The sequence below is a fragment of the Oncorhynchus clarkii genome, chromosome 23 (genome assembly GCF_045791955.1).
Source record: "Oncorhynchus clarkii lewisi isolate Uvic-CL-2024 chromosome 23, UVic_Ocla_1.0, whole genome shotgun sequence".
In the NCBI taxonomy this organism is placed as follows: Eukaryota; Metazoa; Chordata; class Actinopteri; order Salmoniformes; family Salmonidae; genus Oncorhynchus; species Oncorhynchus clarkii.
The window spans coordinates 51,098,101-51,122,755 of record NC_092169.1 but is presented as its reverse complement, the minus strand read 5'-3'; the positions used below and the strand labels follow the sequence as shown (position 1 = coordinate 51,122,755).

General features: G+C 44.0%; 1 protein-coding gene across 1 annotated transcript in view; it reads right to left on the bottom strand.

Moving 5' to 3' along the window:
* Positions 1-21,601, bottom strand: part of LOC139381915 (LMBR1 domain containing 1) — a 273,723-nt gene extending 252,122 nt beyond the window's left edge. The window contains exons 1-2 of the mRNA XM_071125774.1: positions 21,501-21,601; positions 19,267-19,443 (exon numbers count right to left, since the gene is read on the bottom strand). Coding sequence (XP_070981875.1) covers positions 19,267-19,443; positions 21,501-21,566 — 243 coding nt within the window. The 5' untranslated portion in view covers positions 21,567-21,601. The remainder of the gene's footprint in view (positions 1-19,266; positions 19,444-21,500) is intronic.
* Positions 21,602-24,655: the final 3,054 nt, after the last annotated feature.

Below are 24,655 nucleotides of genomic sequence, written 5' to 3'. Positions count from 1 at the left end.
CCCACTGGAGAATAGACACGTACTGTAGCTACATACTTCTTCAGCCAAGACAATTAGACTTACACTCCCTTGTCCATCCATCCTTCTGTGCACCATCTAATACCAGCTTCACATCACGGTGCCAACCTGAACTGCACCCTGCTGGCTTGGATATCTGGTCTGTTCACATTGTGGTTCCAGTACTACGGTGGATATGTAACCAGGCCAGTACTAAGCTCTGCTAGGCACGGCTGGCTCACTAGTGAGAATCAAAGCTAAAAGTGGGGCCTATGGGATACCCTGCAGGCCCGGGTCAACACAAGGTCCCTTTAAAGAGAATAGGGTGCCATTCAGGAAGCAGTCCGCCACTCTTAACTGATTGAAGGCTTGAAGCAGGGCTGTCAAATGAGAAGAAAGCTGCAGGAAACACACAGGACAGTGGGTACAGAGGGGATGTGAGGTGTAACACACAGGACAGTGGGTACAGAGGGGATGTGAGGTGTAACACACAGGACAGTGGGTACAGAGGGGATGTGAGGTGTAACACACAGGACAGTGGGTACAGAGGGGATGTGAGGTGTAACACAGGACAGTGGGTACAGAGGGGATGTGAGGTGTAACACACAGGACAGTGGGTACAGAGGGGATGTGAGGCGTAACACACAGGACAGTGGGTACAGAGGGGATGTGAGGTGTAACACACAGGACAGTGGGTACAGAGGGGATGTGAGGTGTAACACACAGGACAGTGGGTACAGAGGGGATGTGAGGTGTAACACACAGGACAGTGGGTACAGAGGGGATGTGAGGTGTAACACACAGGACAGTGGGTACAGAGGGGGATGTGAGGTGTAACACACAAGGGTTCTGGTTCTGTACATGTTCTGACAGTTTAATTTAAAACAGCACACACTGTTGAACACACCAGTAACTCAGAGACAGGTTGTTCTGACATGCTCAACCTTCTGTCCTACAGTATTCCTCTTTACCTCTACCTGGGGTGGTTTACTCTACCTGGGGTGGTTTACTCTACCTGGGGTTGGATGGGTGGTTTACTCTACCTGGGGTGGTTTACTCTACCTGGGGTTGGATGGGTTGTTTACTCTACCTGGGGTTCAAATCTCCGAGCTGACTATGTGAAAAATCTGCCGGTGTGCCCTTGAGCAAGGCCCTTAACCCTAATTGCGCCTGTAAGTCGCTCTGGATAAGAGCATCTGCTAAATTATGCAAATGTAAATAATTAAGGACAAAGCACCCCACAAAACACATACTTTCTCTCACACACCTCCCCTAGAATACACACACGTTGCACGTTGACCATGAGGATCTCTAGCCCCTCTTCCATCCCCAAAATGAGGGTGCATGGGGGCGGGAACGCAGCAGAAGAAACTGAAAGCCATGATTTATTTAGAGAGCTCAGGGTTGTTAGGCCTGTTGCTCCACTGCTTTGAAGTGCTCACTGCTCAACACCCGGCCCGGCCTGAGAACAAGACGCCTCAACGGAGAGAGAGAAGCAGCTGATTAGAGTTCATCTGAGTTTTGGATGTTTGGGACATTAACCTTTTGTAAATGCAAGGTCAAATGTGGGTCCATATTCAAAGAGCTTGTCAGAGTAGGAGTGGTGATCTAGGATCAGGTTCAACCTCTTATTCATTATGATCTAAAAGGCAAAAGCGATCCTAATTATTCAACCTTATCAGCACTCCTTATCAGAAATACTTGATGAATAGGGACCCAGATCCTACAGCAATTCACAATCAGAATAGACTGGGAGACAGGTTTAGCTCTCTGGATCCAATGTGAATGTTGGTAAGTCGCTTTGGATGAAAGCCTCGGCTAAATGGCATATTAATACTATTATAATATTGAGCACCCGGTGTCACAGGAAGGCCAAGAAGATGATGAAGGACCTCAGCTACCCGAGCCACGGCCTGTTCACCCTGCTACAATCTAGAAGATCATGAAGGACCTCAGCTACCCGAGCCATGGCCTGTTCACCCCACTACAATCTAGAAGATGATGAAGGACCTCAGCTACCCGAGCCATGGCCTGTTCACCCCACTACAATCTAGAAGATCATGAAGGACCTCAGCTACCCGAGCCACAGCCTGTTCACCCTGCTACAATCTAGAAGGCTGAGACATTACAAGTGCATCAATGTGGGGTGGGAGGCATGGTTTCCCTGTGGGGAGGGAGGATGCGGGAGGGTTGGTGGATGGGGACTGGGTTGGGGGGAATGGGTTGGGGTTTTGATGGGGACTGGGTTGGGGTGTGGATGGGGACTGGGTTGGGGAATGAGTTGGGATGGGGGTGGGATGGGATGGGGTGTGGACTGGGTTGGGGGGAATGGGTTGGGGTGTGGATGGGGACTGGGTTGGGGTGTGGATGGGGACTGGAGGAGGGGTTGGGGTGTGGATGGGGACTGGGGGGGGGGTTGGGGTGTGGATGGGGACTGAAGGGGGTGTATGGGGACTGAGGGGGGGGGATTGGGGTGTGGATGGGGATTGGGACTGAGGGGGAGTGGGTCGGGGTGTGGATGGGGACTGAGGGGGGGATGGGTTGGGGTGTAGATGGGGACTGAGGGGGGAATGGGTTGGGGTGTGGATGGGGGTGGGTTGGGGTGTGGATGGGGACTGAGGGGGGGAGTGGGTTGGGGTGTGGATGGGGGTGGGTTGGGGTGTGGATGGGGACTGGGGGGGGTTGGGGTGTAGATGGGGACTGGAGGGGGGGGTTGGTGTGTGGATTTGGGACTGAGGGGGGGGTGGATGGGGACTGGAGGGGGGGGTGGATGGGGACTGAGGGGTGTGGATGGAGACTGGAGGGGGGGGTTGGTGTGTGGATGGGGACTGAGGGGGGGTGGATGGGCACTGGGGTGTGGAAGGGGACTGAGGGGGGTGGATGGGCACTGGGGTGTGGAAGGGGACTGAGGGGGGGTGGGTTTATCCTTTCTTGGTATTTTGTTATTTGAGCAGATGATTAGGCTTCTATTATTGTTTGTTGTACAACCAAACATGTTTCAGTCTAATGATTAAATCAATCTCTGAAGAGGTTTAAAACTCATCAACTTGATGATTAAGTGTGTGGATCGTATCTTTCAAGGAACAAAATGAAACCAGCATTATGGTTGCAAAGAGTTGGAAACTTTCCGGTAAATTTACGGAATTCTTCCTGAAATTTTCCATGGGAAGTTAAGCCTGGGAAATTTGGGAATTTTGCTTAAATTCTTTGCTTATAACAGTGAACCTTTTTAAATGGGATACACAAGGCAATTCTAGATCATCTGGCATATTTTGGTTAAACTATCCCCAAGTCAATAGTATGCACAGTGCATTTTCCATCACATTTCTGGTAAGTTTTGATTACAATACTGGGTGGGGTGAATACATTTTATATGACATACATTATTTTTTGTTAACTAGTAGTTAAGTAGCCTACAGCAAAGTGTGTTTAAATCATGTCTAACTTGTTTACAATTGCTGCTAGTTAGTTTTTGCTACCACGTGAGTTTCAGCTTGATTGAGCCTGCTAACTGAAGAGTGTTAATTCACCCGTTGTTAAGCAGTTTAATCTAACTGCTTAAATATTTATCTGTTCATGGAATTGTATTTTTATTTATTCAAAAAAATAATAATTCTAATCTTTCCAGGAAAATGCCATGGGCACTGTCTGATGTGTGGAGACATCTCACTGCAGCTAATGTAGAAGGAAAAGCTGTGTTCATTTGCAAATAGTGTGCTAAATCATATGTGAAGAATGCAACAAAGATACAGAATCATCTGGCCAAGTGCATAAAGTTTTCTCAGCACTCACAACAAGTAACCTCTGACAAAAGTCCCTCTACTTCCACTCGAGGTGAAAATGATGAATCAGACACCTTATCGATAACAACAGCTCATGGTCCTCCCGGAATCAGAAGTTTTTTGACTCAATGGAGGAACGTAGTCAGAGAAATGCTGATGAATGTCTTGCTCGAGCTGGGGATGCAACTGGTTCACCTCTGACGCTCACAGGCAATGTGTATTGGAAGATATTTCTGAATGTTCTTCACCCAGCATACACCCCTCCAACCAGACATGCTTTCAACAGAGAGAATCAACAGAGTGAGTTCAACAGAGAGAATTATAGAGAAAGCTGACTGTATTGCAATCATCTCTGATGGGTGGTCAAATGTTTGTGGGCAAGGAATAATTAACTACATAATCTCCACCCCTCAACCAGTATTCTACAAGAGCACAGACATAAGGGACAACAGACACACCGGTCTCTACATTGCAGATGAGCTGAAGGCAGTCATCAATGACCTTGGACCACAGAAGGTATTTGCACTGGTGACAGACAATGCCATGAACACGAAGACTGCTTAGTCTAAAGTGGAGTCCTACCTTCACATCACATCCATTGGCTGTGCTGCTCATGCATTGAATCTGCTCCTCAAGGACATCATGGCACTGAAAACCATGGATACACTCTACAAGAGAGCCAAGGAAATGGTTAGGTATATGAAGGGTCATCAAGCTATAGCAGCAAAGTGAGAAGAGTAAGAGCACCATATTGAAGCGGTCATCATGTTTGAAAGTCTCCTGGAGGGGAAGCAGTCTCTCCAAGAAATGGCCATATCACAGTCTGCCGATATGGACAGCCCCATCAAGAGGATCCTCCTGGATGATGTATTTTGGGAGAATGGTAAGCAGCCTGAAACTCCTGAACCCTATAGCAGTAGCCATTGCACGGATTGAGGGAGACAATGTCATCCGGTCTGACGTTCAGACTCTGCTTGCAGATGTAAGAGAAGAAATCCGTACTGCCCTGCCCTCTTCACTGTTGCTCCAAGCAGAGGAAACTGCAGTTCTGAAATACATCAAAAAGCGTGAAGACTTCTGCCTGAAGCCCATACACGCCGCAGCGTACATGTTGGACCCCAAGTATGCTGGCAAGAGCATCCTGTCTGGTGCAGAGATCAACTAAGTCTATGGTGTCATCACTACTGTGTCTCGCCACCTTGGCCTGGAGGAGGGCAAGGTTCCTGGCAGTCTGGCGAAGTACACTTCCAAGCAAGGGCTTTGGGATGGAGATGCAATATGGCAGTCGTGCCAACATATCTCATCAGTCACCTGGTGGAAGGGACTTTGTGGATCAAATCCCACAAACATCAGCCGCCTCAGAGCGCAACTGGTCCTTGTTTGGAAACACACATACCAAAGCACTAAACAGGCAGACCAACACAATGGTTGAAAAATTGGTGGCCATCCGGGCAAATTTGAGACTTTTTGAGCCTGACAACAAGCCATCCTCAACAAGGTTGGAAAGTGAACGTGAAGATGAGACCTCAGAGTCTGATGTTCAAGAGGTGGACATTGAGGAGGTCCAGGGAGAAGTAAAGAGAGGAAGACAACCAAAGCTTTAGTTTCTAGACCATCATTTTACAGATGTATGTTGAAAACGTTTTTGGGAGATGTGATGGATCATTGAGGATCATTCAATATTCCCTTTATTTTGTTGTTCAGTGAAATCATCCCATGTGAAGAGTCAACTCATTTAATTCAAGTTCAATTCGTAACTAAATTGTTTTATTTAATAATTTGCAATTATGTCTACTTATGTTTCGGTAAAAGGTTTATGTTTCGGTCTCCATATGGTAAATATATCCATTGCAAAAAACATCTACATTTAAATGGTATTAATATTAATTTGCATATATTGCCGTTAATTCCCATATATTCCCATGGAAAGTTTCCACCTCTGAATATTCCCCAAAACGTGCAACCCTAACCAGCATAGACAGAACTGTGATTGAAGCGAGAGAGAAGATAGAGAGAGGAGACAGACAGATTTGTTTATTTGACCTTTATTTAACTAGGCAAGTCAGTTAAGAACAAATTCTTATTTTCAATGACGGCATAGGAACAGTGGGTTAACTGCCTTGTTCAGGGGCAGAGAGACATATGTTTTACCTTGTCAGCTCGGGGATTCGATCTTGCAACCTTTCGGTTACTAGTCCAACGCTCTAACTACTAGGCTACCTACAACCACCTGAAAGGAAGCGATTCCCAAACCTTCCATAACAAAGCCATCACCTACAGAGAGATAAACCTGGAGAAGAGTCCCCTAAGCAAGCTGGTCCTGGGGCTCTGTTCACAAAGACAAACAGACCCCACAGAGCCCCAGGACAGCAACACAAGTAGACCCAACCAAATCATGAGAAAACAAAAAGATAATTACTTGACACATTGGAAAGAATTTACAAAAAAAACAGAGCAAAAGAGAATGCTTTTTTGGCCCTAAACAGAGAGTACACAGCGGCAGAATACCTGACCACGGTGACTGACCCAAACTAAAGGAAAGCTTTGGCTATGTAAAGACTCAGTGAGCATAGCCTTGCCATTGAGAGAGGCCACCATAGACAGACCTGGCACTCAAGAGAAGACAGGCCATGTGCACACTGCCCACAAAATAAGGTGGAAACTGAGCTGCACTTCCTAATCTCCTGCCCAATGTATGACAATATTAGAGACACATATTTTCCTCAGATTACACAGACCCACAAAGAATTCGAAAACAAATCCAATTTTGATAAACTCCCACATCCATTGGGTGAAATACCACAGTGTGACATCACAGCAGCAAGATGTGTGACTTGTTGCCACAAGAAAAGGGCAACCAGTGAAGAACAAACACCATAGTAAATACAATCCATATTTATTTATTTTCCCTTTTGTACTTTAACTATTTGCACATCATTACAACACTGTATAAAGACATAATATGACCTTTGAAATGCTTTAATCCTTTTGGAACTTTTGTGAGTGTAATATTAATTTGTATTGTTTATTTCACTTTTGTTTATGATCTATTTCACTTGCTTTGGCAATGTTAACATATGTTTCCCATGCCAATAAAGCCTCTTAAATTGAAAATTAAATGAGAGAGAGAGAGAGAGAGAGAGAGAGAGGGAGGAGAAATAGATAGGAGAGAGAGAAAGGGAGAGAGAGAGAGAGAGAGAGAGAGAGAGAGAGAGAGAGAGAGAGAGAGAGAGAGAGAGAAAGAGAGAGAGAGAGAGAGAGAGAAAGAGAGAGAAAGGGAGGAGAAATAGAGAGGAGAGATAGAGAGGGAGACAGGGAGAGAGGGAGAGAGATTTTGACAACCCCTGTCAATCTACCTTTGAATAAAAATCCTGCTTTCAAGGTTAGATCAGGAGGAACCCTCTTTAGAAGCCTTGGTGGCTGTGGTGTTGAGGCTCAGATATACATGGAGCTTCAGCTCCCCCTACTGGTGAATAAAAACACACCCCTCCCCCTTCCATCCCTCTCAGAGGATGCAGAAGAGGAGAGAATGAGAGGAGGAAAAATACACTCAATCAATAACTCTAATTCAACATGAAATACAGCGGTAGGAGCCCTGAGAAATACCTTGAAAATCCAGCTATGGGATTTAACCCTGCTACTACATGGTCTGTGTCCAGGATGAGAACTTCTAGAAGTCGCTGTCGTTGTGAAATAGCCAACATGTTGCAGTTCTCCCTGCATCTGATTACCCCTCTGTACCACTGCAGTGTATCTGCATGCTGCCACGGGGAATAGATTAACGTGGATCACTGCAACAATCTGCCTTAGACTTAGAGTAGAGACCTTCTATAGAGGACGGTAAAACACTCTACAATATCTGATTCTAGTTATATTACAGTAGAGACCTATAGAGGATGGTAAAACACTGTCTACAATATCTGATTCTAGTTATATTACAGTAGAGACCTTCTATAGAGGATGGTAAACACTGTCTACAATATCTGATTCTAGTTATATTACAGTAGAGACCTATAGAGGATGGTAAAACACTGTCTACAATATCTGATTCTAGTTATATTACAGTAGAGACCTTCTATAGAGGATGGTAAACACTGTCTACAATATCTGATTCTAGTTATATTACAGTAGAGACCTTCTATAGAGGATGGTAAACACTGTCTACAATATCTGATTCTAGTTATATTACAGTACAGACCTTCTATAGAGGATGGTAAAACAACATCTACAATATCTGATTCTAGTTATATTACAGTAGAGACCTTCTATATAGGATGGTAAACACTGTCTACAATATCTGTTTCTAGTTATATTACAGTACAGACCTTCTATAGAGGATGGTAAACACTGTCTACAAAATCTAATTCTAGTTATATTACAGTAGAGACCTATAGAGGATGGTAAAACAACATCTACAATATCTGATTCTAGTTATATTTCAAAACATCTCACTCTAAGTCTCTAGTCAGATTTACCTTGACTCATTGAAAGGATTGCAAGCTCTTTGATTCACTAGCTACCAAATAAATTATTTCTCCCTCATAAAAAAGCTGTTTTCGATTTAAAGACAAAGTGTTGACTCCTCAGTTTATTTTGAGAACTATTTGCTCCTGATACTCCTCCCCCTCTGTTGCTGGCTGCCATGACAACATCCATTTTATCAAGACAGCCATTTCAATTGTTCTCACTACAAGGGGACAGACTAGTTGAGCTGAAAGTGTATAGACACCAAATAATACACTTGTTATCATAAACACCAGTGACAGAAAGAGACTTGTTATAAGAAACACCAGTGACAGAAAGACACTTGTTATCAGAAACACCAGTGACAGAAAGACACTTGTTATTAGAAACACCAGTGACAGAAAGACACTTGTTATCAGAAACACCAGTGACAGAAAGACACTTGTTATCAGAAACACCAGTGACAGAAAGACACTTGTTATCATAAACACCAGTGACAGAAAGACACTTGTTATCAGACACACCAGTGACAGAAAGACACTTGTTATCAGACACACCAGTGACAGAAAGACACTTGTTATCAGAAACACCAGTGACAGAAAGACACTTGTTATCATAAACACCAGTGACAGAAAGACACTTGTTATCAGACACACCAGTGACAGAAAGACACTTGTTATCATAAACACCAGTGACAGAAAGACACTTGTTATCAGAAACACCAGTGACAGAAAGACACTTGTTATCAGAAACACCAGTGACAGAAAGACACTTGTTATCATAAACACCAGTGACAGAAAGACACTTGTTATTAGAAACACCAGTGACAGAAAGACACTTGTTATCAGAAACACCAGTGACAGAAAGACACTTGTTATCATAAACACCAGTGACAGAAAGACACTTGTTATCAGAAACACCAGTGACAGAAAGACACTTGTTATCATAAACACCAGTGACAGAAAGACACTTGTTATCAGAAACACCAGTGACAGAAAGACACTTGTTATCAGAAACACCAGTGACAGAAAGACACTTGTTATCATAAACACCAGTGACAGAAAGACACTTGTTATCATAAACAAGAGAAACCAATGCATGTTGCTGCTAATGCGAATAAGCCTCGTTAATGGCTTTGAAGAGTCACATCATTTCTATATGTTTTATGTACTGTCTGTTTTTTAACCAACAGCCTTGAACCTTCCTGATCGACTGCCGAAGGTTATTTCCTCAGCACCAAACACACACACTGCAGCATAGACAGGCTCCCTTAGTCACCATCACATTGACACGCGATGTCACATGCTAGGGTATGCAAGCTCTTTAAAGCCTCTCCCCTGCTCCCTCCTCCTTTCTGGGTAAAAAAGGAATCATAGTCTCTCAACCATGACAAAACAAAACAACTGTCAGCCAGCCCAGCGGATCTGTCCAGCCTCTGTCAAACTCAACGCTGTAATTGGAGGAATGACACGTCCCCCATTTAAAGCCGGACTCTTTATATAGATAATACACAATCACATAGTGAGTTTCTAGAGAGACGATCTCGCTTTAAGGATTTATAATCCTGCTCAACAGGGATTTTACCCCACTGTTCTGTTCTCTCTGCTTCACTTTGCTTTCTACAGTTCTTATTTAACCCATTACAGTGTCAGCCCTGTCTAAGCCGGGGCAGTGTTGGAATAAGCTATATGGAATTGTTTTAAGGAGGTCATATGAAGGATCATTTTGCCATTTGATTTTGAATTTTAAGACCTTTTGAAGTATCCCATAAATATATACATGTAATAAAAACATTTGGCCTTACTGCTATTAATTAGCCTAACCAAAACGCATTGAATAACAGATTGACAACACTGAACAAGAGATAGTCCCCGAAAGTTTGTTCTGAAGTGTCTGTCCTATATCTGAGAGATAAAAGAAAGATCAGGAAACATGTTATTTTATTTTTTAACTTGAATTTATCCCCTTATTTTTGGAACTAAACAGTCTCCATATATACAGTGGGTATGGAAAGTCACCAACCCTTCCATAATGTTCACCTTTTGTTGCCTTACAGCCTGAAATGAAAACACATTAAATCAGACTTTATTTACACACAAAAACTCTATAAAATGCCCTATTTGGATAAGTGAACACTGCCCCTTAGAATTGTAATTGCAAAACTTGCTGAGGTGTAACAAACCACCTTCCAGATCACAAATCAAAATTGGCTTCCATCTGTGATCAATTGAATTGACTTTGATTAGTTCAGAATAAAAACAGGATGTTCATGGAGGACTCCAATACTTAGTAGTGCAATTCAAAGCAAAGAGCCCAAACTGTTCGGACTCTACAGGCAGAAGATGGACTGTTCGGACTCTACAGACAGAAGTTGGACTGTTCGGACTCTACAGGCAGAAGACGGACTGTTCGGACTCTACAGACAGAAGACGGACTGTTCGGACTCTACAGACAGAAGTTGGACTGTTGGGACTCTACAGGCAGAAGTTGGACTGTTCGGACTCTACAGACAGAAGTTGGACTGTTCGGACGCTACAGACAGAAGTTGGACTGTTCGGACTCTACAGACAGAAGTTGGACTGTTCGGACTCTACAGGCAGAAGACGGACTGTTCGGACTCTACAGACAGAAGTTGGACTGTTGGGACTCTACAGGCAGAAGTTGGACTGTTCGGACTCTACAGACAGAAGTTGGACTGTTCGGACGCTACAGACAGAAGTTGGACTGTTCGGACTCTACAGACAGAAGTTGGCAGATTGGCTGTATCGACTTCAGACGTGGGGGTCGACTTCAGACGTGGGGGTCGACTTCAGCTTGTGGGGGTCGTGGAGAAAAATGGTTTGTAAGCCAAACCGTTAGGACGCTACAGGCGATTTTGTAAAAATAACGATTTTGGGATATCTCAGGGTCTAACAAACACCACTCTAGCTCTGTCCCCTTTCACCGAAGATGCGGAAGTGCAACATTGGCAGATGCAGTGGACTGAGACGCATCCAATGCAAAAAAACAGATATCTAAAGTTTAAACAGACTGTTTTTATGGGAATGGTATTATGCTAATTAGATTGCGCAGACATCACCTCTAGGGGTTAAAGAGTGGATGATTACGCTGGCCAGTTCTGGAGGATAGAGATGTTGTTGCTATTTCCATCTTTGCTGGGTTGAACCCATGGTGTTAGCGAGGCTTGGTGTTAGCGAGGCTTGGTGTTAGCGAGGCTTGGTGTGAGAGAGCCTTGGTGTGAGAGAGGCTTGGTGTGAGAGAGGCTTGGTGTGAGAGAGGCTTGGTGTGAGAGAGGCTTGGTGTGAGAGAGGCTTGGTGTGAGAGAGGCTTGGTGTGAGAGAGGCTTGGTGAGAGCAAGGCTTGGTGTGAGAGAGGCTTGGTGTGAGAGAGGCTTGGTGTGAGAGAGGCTTGGTGTGAGAGAGGCTTGGTGTGAGAGCGGCTTGGTGTGAGAGAGGCTTGGTGTGAGAGGGGCTTGGTGTGAGAGGGGCTTGGTGTGAGAGGGGCTTGGTGTGAGAGAGACTTGGTGTGAGAGAGACTTGGTTTCTAGCCACTCTGTCCTCTACTTCTAGCCACTCTGTCCTCTACTTCTAGCCACTCTGTCCTCTACTTCTAGCCACTCTGTCCTATACTTCTAGCCACTCTGTCCTATACTTCTAGCCACTCTGTCCTATACTTCTAGCCACTCTGTCCTATACTTCTAGCCACTCTGTCCTATACTTCTAGCCACTCTGTCCTCTACTTCTAGCCACTCTGTCCTCTACTTCTAGCCACTTTGTCCTATACTTCTAGCCACTCTGTCCTATACTTCTAGCCACTCTGTCCTATACTTCTAGCCACTATGTCCTATACTTCTAGCCACTCTGTCCTATACTTCTAGCCACTCTGTCCTATACTTCTAGCCACTCTGTCCTATACTTCTAGCCACTCTGTCCTCTACTTCTAGCCACTCTTTCCTATACTTCTAGCCACTCTGTCCTATACTTCTAGCCACTCTGTCCTATACTTCTAGCCACTCTGTCCTCTCCTTTCCTCCCTCCACTCTGTCCTCTCTTCTCCTCCATCCACTCTGTCCTCTCCTCTCCTCCATCCACTCTGTCCTCTCCTCTCCTCCCTCCACTCTATTCTGTCCTCCCTCCAATCCACCCTCTCCTCCCTCTACCCACTCCACCTTTTTCATGCCTCCATCCTCTACTCTCCTCCGTCCCACCACTCTACACCGTCCTCTCCTCCCTCCCACCACTCTACGCCGTCCTCTCCTCCCTCCCACCACTCTACGCCGTCCTCTCCTCCCTCCCACCACTCTACGCCGTCCTCTCCTCCCACCACTCTACGCCGTCCTCTTCTCCCCCCCACCACTCTACGCCGTCCTCTCCTCCCTCCCACCACTCTACGCCGTCCTCTCCTCCCTCCCACCGCTCTACGCCGTCCTCTCCTCCCTCCCACCGCTCTACGCCGTCCTCTCCTCTCCTCCCTCCCACCACTCTACACCGTCCTCTCCTCCCTCCCACCGCTCTACGCCGTCCTCTCCTCTCCTCCCTCCCACCACTCTACGCCGTCCTCTCCTTCCTCCCAACGCTCTACGCCGTCCTCTCCTCTCCTCCCTCCCACCACTCTACGCCGTCCTCTCCTCACTCCCACCACTCTACACCGTCCTCTCCTCCCTCCGACCACTCTACGCCGTCCTCTCCTCCCTCCCACCCCTCTACGCCGTCCTCTCCTCCCTCCCACCACTCTACGCCGTCCTCTCCTCCCTCCCACCCCTCTACGCCGTCCTCTCCTCTCCTCCCTCCCACCACCCTACACCGTCCTCTCCTCTCCTCCCTCCCACCACTCTACACCGTCCTCTCCTCCCTCCCACCACTCTACACCGTCCTCTCCTCCCTCCCACCGCTCTACGCCGTCCTCTCCTCTCCTCCCTCCCATCACTCTACACCGTCCTCTCCTCCCTCCCACCACTCTACGCCGTCCTCTCGTCTCCCTCCCACCACTCTACACCGTCCTCTCCTCCCTCCCACCACTCTACACCGTCCTCTCCTCCCTCCCACCACTCTACACCGTCCTCTCCTCCCTCCCACCACTCTACGCCGTCCTCTCCTCCCTCCCACCACTCTACGCCGTCCTCTCCTCTCCTCCCTCCCACCACTCTACACCGTCCTCTCCTCTCCTCCCTCCCACCACTCTACGCCGTCCTCTCCTCTCCTCCCTCCCACCACTCTACACCGTCCTCTCCTCTCCTCCCTCCCACCACTCTACGCCGTCCTCTCCTCTCCTCCCTCCCACCACTCTATACTGTCCTCCCTCCCTCCACTCTGTCCTCTCCTCCCCCTCCCTGCACTCTGTCCTCCCTCCTTCCCTCCACTCTATACTGTCCTCCCTCCCTACCTCCCTCCACTCTGTCCTCTCTTCCTTCCTTCCTCCCTCCCTCCCTCCCCTATGTCCTCTCCTTCCCCCCTACCTCCCTCCACTCTGTCCTCTCCTTCCCCCCTACCTCCCTCCACTCTGTCCTCTCCTCCCCCTCCCTCCCTCCACTCTGTCCTCTCCTCCCCCTCCCTCCCTCCACTCTGTCCTCTCCTCCCCCTCCACTCTGTCCTCTCCTCCCCCTCCCTCCCTCCACTCTGTCCTCTCCTCCCCCTCCCTCCCTCCACTCTGTCCTCCCCTCTCCCTCCCTCCACTCTGTCCCCCCCCCCTCCCTCCACTATGCCCCCCCCCCCTCCCTCCTTCCACTCTGTATGCAGGGAGAGATATGATGCTTCCACGTATTGTAAGCTAAGTACCTTGAGATAGAACTGACAAATCTGAGTAGAACTGCTGTACCATACACAAGACAAAATATATACAGGCCATTTGGCCATTAAATCAATTACATTCCTGATAGGATCCAAATCTGCATTTAAGACCTCACTACTTCTGCATTATATAAGACCCTGTACATTGAACTCTTCCTTTGAGTGCATTTTTCATCCAAATCTTTGACAGCAACACAGAAAATCATATTAGTGGCGTCTACGACTCAGTCTAGAGGACAAAGTCAAGTAACGCATGGTGGGCAGGTGAATTGAAGTGCATGCTGGGATTTACATGCACAGTGTTGTACCTTGTCTGTCAAAGAGAAATTCTGATGACATTATGCGACTGATGGAAGTAGATTCTCTGATTGGCTAGGGTCTGGGCTGAGGAAACTAACGGCTCATGATCAAATAGGCTAACAGAGTATTACTGCCTAGGTAGGCTAACGGACATTAATACAGATTGTATTACTGCCTAGGTAGGCTAACTGAGATTAATACAGATTGTATTACTGCCTAGGTAGGCTAACTGAGATTAATACAGATTGTATTACTGCCTGGGTAGGCTAACTGAGATTAATACAGATGGTATTACTGCCTAGGTAGGCTAACTGAGATTAATACAGATTGTATTACTGCCTGGGTAGGCTAACTGAGATTAATACAGATTGTATTACTGCCTAGGTAGGCTAACTGAGATTAATACAGATTGTATTCATGTCAGTGTTATTGACCAGGCAACCAGAGACACAGATTAATCCAACCATTCATTAGTTCATTATGGAGAAGGTGGGGACCCTCTGTCCCTTACAGTTTAATGGCTAGTTTCCCAGACACAGATTAATCCAACCATTCATTAGTTCATTATGGAGAAGGTGGGGACCCTCTGTCCCTTACAGTTTAATGGCTAGTTTCCCAGACACAGATTAATCCAACCATTCATTAGCTCAATATGGAGAAGGTGGGGACCCTCTGTCCCTTACAGCTTAATGGCTAGTTTCCTGGACACAGATTAATCCTAGACCTGGACAAAAACATATATTCCTATGGAGATTCTCACTCCATACAAAATCACTCTCTACCAATCAGGAATTAGTTGATTTGTTCAAACTATTAAAGTCACAACGGGTACAAACATAAGTCAATTGTAAATATTTGACTATTAACAAAAGGTTTAGCAAACAGAAAATGATTTGCTGGCACTGTGCCTTGATAAATATGCCTATATGAATACAAACAGTATCCTACTCACAGTAATAAGCATCCAGCACAGTGTCTTCGATTTGGCCTCGTGTCTCATTGTTTTCTGCCCACTCCTGTATTGAGAAGAAATAGGACATTGATTACAATAAACACAACAGACCTTACACAACAACATCTGAACAGATTAAAACACTAAACAGACCTTACACAACAACATCTGAACAGATTAAAACACTAAACAGACCTTACACAACAACATCTGAACAGATTAAAACACTAAACAGACCTTACACAACAACATCTGAACAGATTAAAACACCAAACAGACCATACACAACAACATCTGAACAGATTAAAACACTAAACAGACCTTACACAACAACATCTGAACAGATTAAAACACTAAACAGACCTTCACAACAACATCTGAACAGATTAAAACACTCAACAGACCTTCACAACAACATCTGAACAGATTAAAACACTAAACAGACCTTACACAACAACATCTGAACAGATTAAAACACTAAACAGACCTTACACAGTACAACATCTGAACAGATTAAAACACTCAACAGACCTTACACAACAACATCTGAACAGATTAAAACACTCAACAGACCTTCACAACAACATCTGAACAGATTAAAACACTAAACAGACCCTACACAACAACATCTGAACAGATTAAAACACTAAACAGACCTTACACAACAACATCTGAACAGATTAAAACACTCAACAGACCTTCACAGCAACATTGATTGCAAAGCTATTTATGAAGGAGTCACGAACTAAACATACAGCTAAACATTAGTGTATAATTCCATAATCCTAGATTCACAGAGATTTCTGAGACATAGGTAATATTAAACGATAAAAGCCAGGCTAGGACGATGATGCAAACTAACACAGGGCTATTTGCCAGGCTAGGACTATGATGAAAACGGGCACAGGTCAATTTGCCAGGCTAGGATTATGATGAAAACGGACACAGGGCTATTTGCCAGGCTAGGACTATGATGAAAACGGACACAGGGCTATTTGCCAGGCTAGGATTATGATGAAAACGGGCACAGGTCAATTTGCCAGGCTAGGATTATGATGAAAACGGGCACAAGTCAATTTGCCAGGCTAGGATTATGATGAAACGGACACAGGGCTATTTGCCAGGCTAGGATTATGATGAAAACGGACACAGGGCTATTTGCCAGGCTAGGACTATGATGAAAACGGGCACAGGTCAATTTGCCAGGCTAGGACTATGATGAAACGGACACAGGGCTATTTGTTTTATGTAAAAAGAAAGAGATCTTGATTCATTGATAAGGATATCATGAAAAAAGTCATAAAATATGATTGACATACCAGCGGTAGTGCCTATATGATGACACTATCCCTGGTATAATGTTAATCATGTGTCTTCTTACTTTATTGATCAATAATGAACCATCTCTGCTCTCTTCGTTTTACATAAAACATATGGCTATTGCATCACTGTCCTTGCTTTTATAGTAGGGGGTTAGGTATTTCAGCAGTAGCTGTATATTAGACTGGATGTGTTTATTTAGTCACTTACGTAGCAGAGATTTGAAGATGTGACTTGACACAGGTTATGACAAAACGGTCACAGGGCTATTTTGTTGAAGCGCCTGGGGCAGCGATGACAGCCTTAGGTCTTCTTGGGTATGACACTACAAGCTTGGCACACCTGTATATGGGGAGTTTCTCCCATTCTTCTCTACAGATTCTCTCAAGCTGTCAGGTTAGATGGGGAGCATATCTGCACAGCTATTTTCAGGTCTCTCCAGAGATGTTCAGATATTAGTCCTGACGCCACTCCTGCGTTGTCTTGGCTGTGTGCTCAGGGTCGTTGTCCTGTTGGAAGGTGAACCTTTGCCTTCCAAAATCCTCAGGACCTCCCCAGTCTGAGCATTTTTTCATCAAGGATCTCTCTGTACTTTGCTCCGTTAATTTTTCCCTCGAACCTGACTACTCTCCCAGTCCCTGCCACTGAAAAACATCCCCACAGCATGATGCTGCCATCACCATGCTTCACCGTAGAGACGGTGCCAGGTTTCCTCCAGACGTGACACTTGGCATTCAGGCCAAATCTTGGTTTCATCAGACCAGAGAATCTTCTTTCTCATGGTCTGAGAGTAATTTGGCAAACTCCAAAGGGGCTGTCTTTTACTAAGTAGTGGCCACTCTACCATAAAGGCCTTTATGGTGGAGTAAGGCAGAGATGGGAGAACCTTCCAGAAGGACAACTATCTCCACAGAGGAACTCTGGAGCTCTGTCAGAGTGACCATCGGGTTTTCTTGGTCACCTCCCTGACCAAGGCCCTTCTCCCCCGATTGCTCAATTTGGCCGGGCGGCCAGCTCTAGGAAGATTCTTGGTGGTTCCAAACTTCTTCCATTTAAGAATGATGGAGGCCACTTTGTTCTTGTGGACCTTCAATGCTGTAGACATGTTTTGGTATCCTTCCCCAGACCTATGCCTCGACATAATCCTGTCTCTGAGGTCTACGGACAATTGCTTCGACCTCATGGCTTGTTTTTTCTTTTTAGACCACTGCTAGTCAGTTATTAGAGTCATTACCATTATCTCTTTGAGGTAGAGTAGACCACTGCTAGTCAGTTATTAACATAATATATTTAAGGTAGAGTAGACCACTGCTAGTCAGTTATTAACATAATCTATTTAAGGTAGAGTAGACCACTGCTAGTCAGTTATTAACATAATCTATTTAGGGTAGAGTAGACCACTGGTAGTCAGTTATTAACATAATCTATTTAAGGTAGAGTAGACCACTGCTAGTCAGTTATTAACATAATCTGTTTAAGGTAGAGTAGACCACTGCTAGTCAGTTATTAACATCATCTATTTAAGGTAGAGTAGACCACTGCTAGTCAGTTATTAACATCATCTATTTAAGGTAGAGTAGACCACCGCTAGTCAGTTATTAACATCATCTATTTAAGGTAGAGTAGACCACTGCTAGTCAGTTATTAACATAATCTATTTAAGGTAGAGTAGACCACTACTAGTCAGTTATTAACATAATCTATTTAAGGTAGAGTAGACCACTGGTACTGTCAGTTATTAACATAATCTATTTAAGGTAGAGTAGACCCCTGGTAGTCAGTTATTACAGTCATTACCATTATCTCTTTGAGGTAGAGTAGACCACTGGTACTGTCAGTTATTAACATAATCTATTTAAGGTAGAGTAGACCCCTGGTAGTCAGTTATTACAGTCATTACCATCATCTTTAAGGTAGAGTAGACAGACCCCTGGTAGTCAGTTATTACAGTCATTACCATCATCTTTAAGGTAGAGTAGACCCCTGGTAGTCAGTTATTACAGTCATTACCATCATCTTTAAGGTAGAGTAGACCCCTGGTAGTCAGTTATTACAGTCATTACCATCATCTTTAAGGTAGAGTAGACCTCTGGTAGTCAGTTATTACAGTCATTACCATCATCTTTAAGGTAGAGTAGACCCCTGGTAGTCAGTTATTATAGTCATTACTATCATCTTTAAGGTAGAGTAGACCCCTGGTAGTCAGTTATTACAGTCATTACCATCATCTTTAAGGTAGAGTAGACCCCTGATCTGTTCATGCTTTTGCCGACTCCATTGTCAAGCTAAACATGTTTGGCATGACAGTTCCATTAGGAGTTGTCAGGAGAGCAGAAACAGACCGTCTCCCAGGCTAGTATCGTTCACAAGCATGTCATGCTTGAATCATCAAGGATATTTGACTAGCGTAAATCATCAAATATCACCTCTTTGCAGACATATTCCTTGGTCTCTGACAATGAGTTGAAAACTATGGACTGGTTTCCCAGACTAAAGATTATCCATCAAGCATGCTTTTTAGCCCAGGAGTAGGTCTAATGGCTTGTTATGTTTCAAATGGACAACAACATGAGCTACTATTATAAGCTGCTATATCATTGAACTCAAATGGTCTTAAATGACATAGGCCTAAGTCTCAGGCCTTATGAAGCAGCTGAATACGTACCTTGTAAGTACCGTTGGGGTGCTTCATGTAAGACACTAGGAATATATCCACTGGAAGAAGTGCAGAGGTTATCAGTGCAATGGCCAATGCGCATATTGCAGTGATGGTTGAGATGACCTCACTCTCTTGGCGGCTCTGGTACTTCCTGATGTAGACCCAACAGAAGGACAGGATCACCTGTGGATGGAAAAACAATGGTTAGAGTTATCACGTAAAATATCCTAAAGTTATTGGGCCGCATCAGCTGTCAGAACATCTGAGTGTTTACAGTTCATTGTTATTGTAATGACTCTTAGCTAAGTAGGCTCATTATGATATCCCACTTCTGACACCAATGCAGCCAACAGCGAGACTCAGATGTTTTCGATTTACAATATTCACAAATTAAATCTCACCACTACAAATGAATTACTTTGCAAAAGTGTTGTTGAAAACTTGTTTTAATTGCAAATCGCATCAACCCTATTCACGCAGGCCATTATCAAATCAAATCCATTTATATATCCCTTTTTACATTAGCAGATGTCACAAAGTGCTGTACAGAAACCCAGCCTAAAACCCCAAACAGCAAGCAATGCAAATGTAGGGGCACACAAAACCTCCCTAGAAAGGCAGGAACCTAGGAAGAAACCTAGAAAGGAACCAGGCTCTGAGGGAACACACACATAGGGAACAGGGTGTTATTTGGGACACACAGACACATAGGGAACAGGGTGTTATTTGGGACACACAGACACATAGGGAACAGGGTGTTATTTGGGACACACAGACACATGGGGAACAGGGTGTTATTTGGGACACACAGACACACAGGGAACAGGGTGTTATTTGGGACACACAGACACATGGGGAACAGGGTGTTATTTGGGACACACAGGGGAAAAGGGTGTTATTTGGGACACATAGGGAACAGGGTGTTATTTGGGACACATAGGGAACAGGGTGTTATTTGGGACACACAGACACATAGGGAACAGGGTGTTATTTGGGACACACAGGGGAACAGGGTGTTATTTGGGACACATAGGGAACAGGGTGTTATTTGGGACACACAGACACATAGAGAACAGGGTGTTATTTGGGACACACAGACACATGGGGAACAGGGTGTTATTTGGGACACACAGACACATAGGGAACAGGGTGTTATTTGGGACACACAGACACACAGGGAACAGGGTGTTATTTGGGACACACAGACACATAGGGAACAGGGTGTTAGTTGGGACACACAGACACACAGGGAACAGGGTGTTATTTGGGACACACACACACATGGGGAACAGGGTGTTATTTGGGACAGACATGGTGCTGGAGCTCCAGAATCACATGGTTGTATTCCAGGCACACATGGTGCCTAGTCCTAAACTGTGAGGACACTGCTAAAGCCCATTGGCTGCTCAGATCCTGAAGGGATGCCATCCAGAGACCGGATCAATTAACACTAGCCCACGCCTACGTGTTTTGCCAGGTAATGACACAAGCTTTGCATCTAAACTAAGACCCATTGAGAGGATTGCGTTGCATAATAAATAGATGGTGTTTCAGCTTGTTAGCTAAAAGAAAGCAAAAACAAATGTCTCTAAGCTATATTGGCTATTATAATCACTAGCTAGGTTCAAAGCCTTCCTGATTGATATGAAAACGGAAATTACTGAAGCAGGCAGGCTCAGCAGCGCCTCTGTAAATGTAGCTGTCTGCAGTCATGTGACATTGTGTAGGGTAACTAGTTAGCTAACTAACAATTGATAATGCATGTTGTTAGTTATGTAGTTAGCATGTAGTTAGTTCTTCTTTACAAATAAGGCAGGAGAAGTCTACTTCAAGTTAAACTTTGACATTTAACTTGATCCAACATGTTAGCAACTAGCTAACTTCATGCAAACTACTGTAAACTAGCTAGCATTGCTTGGTAAAACTGATAGATACGACCATGACAACCACAATGATTCACTATAACACTGTAAACAAATTAATTAGCTACAACAGTTAGCTATTGATATGGTATTAGCGAGGCTATTAGAGGCAGGTTAGTTAAACTCTGAGTTAGCTACAACGTTAGCTAACTAAGCCATGACAGCTGTCAAACTAGCTAACGTTATCTAGCTAGATTGCTAGCTACGTAAAGCTGTAGCGAACTGAGCGTGACAAAGACAACTGTGGCCAAAGGAAAGTCATCCAGTACATACACAGGGTAATATTTCGAGATTCTGCAGCGACTTAAGTGTGCTTACCAAAAATACAAGGGCGAATATAGACCACCCGAGAGCAGACTCAGATAGCAACGACTGGTCCGCCATCTTCACTTCCTGCAACAAACACGGACCATGTGCTTCTATTGACGGAAGGGGCGATGCAGTGGATACAAAGTTACCAAACAGAGAGACAGACCACACCAGACAGATAGATAGATACACTACAATGATCATGTGGTAGAGTAGACCTACTGTTGAGTTGGCCTTCTTTAAATGAGGTTGTTGAATCAGTCTTTTGGATGTTTCCTCCCAAGCTCAGACAGGCAAAAAAACAACACTTATCTATTTTGCAAAGCATGAGTGCAATGAGTGTTGCAGTTTTGTGGTGCCCATCCCAAATGTCACCCTATTCCCAATAAACGCAGTACCTTTGACCAGGGCTGTGGGGCAAAAGTACAGGCTAGTGCACTGCCAATTGGGACGTAAACCATGGTAATTTAATGAGACCCTCCAGTCATTTCAGATTAGAATGTTCATGTTGTTGAAGGATGTCTTGCCCTTCATGGTGTCCCTGCGTTCTAGGCTGGAACGTAGCATTCATTTGGGACTGAAAATGATCAAGGAAATGTATCTGTCTTGGCGAGAGAGTTTATCTGTCAAGTTTTAGCTGAGTGACACCCATTTAAATCCTGACCTCTTAATCACCGATATTCCACTATTAAATATTAGAAACTTCTATTGGGTGTTAAATTGGTTTAGTCCACAGCTCCAGTGTAGCTACATTAGAATTTTCACTCTGGTAATGAATGATCTGGTCATTTAGAGTCTGATAAGATAGTGAACCCAGTAGCCTGGATCTCCCAAGTGGTGCAGCGGTCTAAGGCACTGCATCTCAGTGCTAGAGAGGTCACTACAGACACCCTGTTTCAAATCCGGGCTGTATCACAATCGGCTGTGATTGGGAGTCTCATAGGGCGGCGCACAATTGGCCCAGCATCGTCCGGGTTTGGACGGTGTAGGCCGTCATTGTAAATAAGAATGTGTTAACTGACTTTCCTGTAAATAAAGGTTAAATAAAACATATTTAGTTGGTGTGGAGCCCAAGCCAGTAGATCAGGTGCAAAAATAAGTGGTATTTATTTAGACTGCAAATAATAAAAGGTGTGAAACCTGTGGGTAAAGCCATGAATTTACCGGTGCACGAGTAGAACAGGTTGTCATTTAAACATAGCGAAATATTTCTAAAGTTGCTACATGATTAACAGACTCTATCGTCTGTTGTTTTACATGTTATAATAAACAATGTTTGAATTAGGACTAGGGATAACTTAGTTAATGAGATATACATGTTTGAATTAGGACTAGGGATAACTTAGTTAATGAGATATACATGTTTGAATTAGGACTAGGGATAATTTAGTTAATGAGATATACATGTTTGAATTAGGACTAGGGATAACTTAGTTAATGAGGCATAACATTGTTAATGATATACAGTTGATGTCGGAAGTTTACATACACCTTAGCCAAAAACATTTAAACTCAGTTTTTCACAATTCCTGGCATTTAATCCTAGTAAAAACTCCCTGTTTTAGGTCAGTTAGGATCACCACTTTATTTTAAGAATGTGAAATGTCAGAATAATAGTAGAGAGAATTATTTATTTCAGCTTTTATTTCTTTCATCACAAGCCCAGTTGGTTAGAAGTTTACATACACTCAATTAGTATTTGGTAGCATTGCCTTTTAATTGTTTAACTAAGGTCAAACGTTTCGGGTAGCCTTCCACAAGCTTCCCACAATAAATTGGGTGAATTTTGGCCCTTTCCTCCTGATAGAGCTGGTGTAACTGAATCAGGTTTGTTGGCCTCCTTGCTTGCACATGCTTTTTTTCAGTTCTGCCCACAAATTTTCTATGGGATTGAGGTCAGGGCTTTGTGATGGTCACTCCAATACCTTGACTTTATTGTCCTTAAGTCATTTTGCCACAACTTTGGAAGTACGTTTGGGAACATTGTCCATTTGTAAGACCCATTTGCGACCAAGCATTAACTTCCTGACTGATGTCTTGAGATGTTGCTTCAATATATCCACATAATTTTCCTTCCTAATGATGCCATAAACATTATGATTCATGTTTTAATTAGGACTAGGGATAACTTAGTTAATGAGATATACATGTTTGAATTAGGACTAGGGATAACTTAGTTAATGAGATATACATGTTTGAATTAGGACTAGGGATAACTTAGTTAATGAGATATACATGTTTGAATTATGACTAGGGATAATTTAGTTAATGAGATATACATGTTTGAATTAGGACTGGGCATAACATTGTTAATGATATACAGTTGATGTCGGAAGTTTACATACACTTTAGCCAAAAACATTTAAACTCAGTTTTTCACAATTCCTGGCATTTAATCCTAGTAAAAACTCCCTGTTTTAGGTCAGTTAGGATCACCACTTTATTTTAAGAATGTGAAATGTCAGAATAATAGTAGAGAGAATTATTTATTTCAGCTTTTATTTCTTTCATCACAAGCCCAGTGGGTCAGAAGTTTACATACACTCAATTAGTATTTGGTAGCATTGCCTTTAAATTGTTTAACTAAGGTCAAACGTTTCGGGTAGCCTTCCACAAGCTTCCCACAATAAATTGGGTGAATTTTGGCCCTTTCCTCCTGACAGAGCTGGTGTAACTGAATCAGGTTTGTAGGCCTCCTGATAGAGCTGGTGTAACTGAATCAGGTTTGTTGGCCTCCTTGCTCGCACATGCTTTTTCAGTTCGGCCCACACATTTTATTTGGGATTGAGGTCAGGGCTTTGTGATGGTCACTCCAATACCTTGACTTTATTGTCCTTAAGTCATTTTGCCACAACTTTGGAAGTACGTTTGGGAACATTGTCCATTTGTAAGACCCATTTGCGACCAAGCATTAACTTCCTGACTGATGTCTTGAGATGTTGCTTCAATATATCCACATCATTTTCCTTCCTTATGAAGCCATAAACATTATGATTCATGTTTGTATTAGGACTAGGGAAAACATAGTTAATGAGATATACATGTTTGAATTAGGACTAGGGATAACATAGTTAATGAGATATACATGTTTGAATTAGGACTAGGGATAACATAGTTAATGAGATATACATGTTTGAATTAGGACTAGGGATAATTTAGTTAAT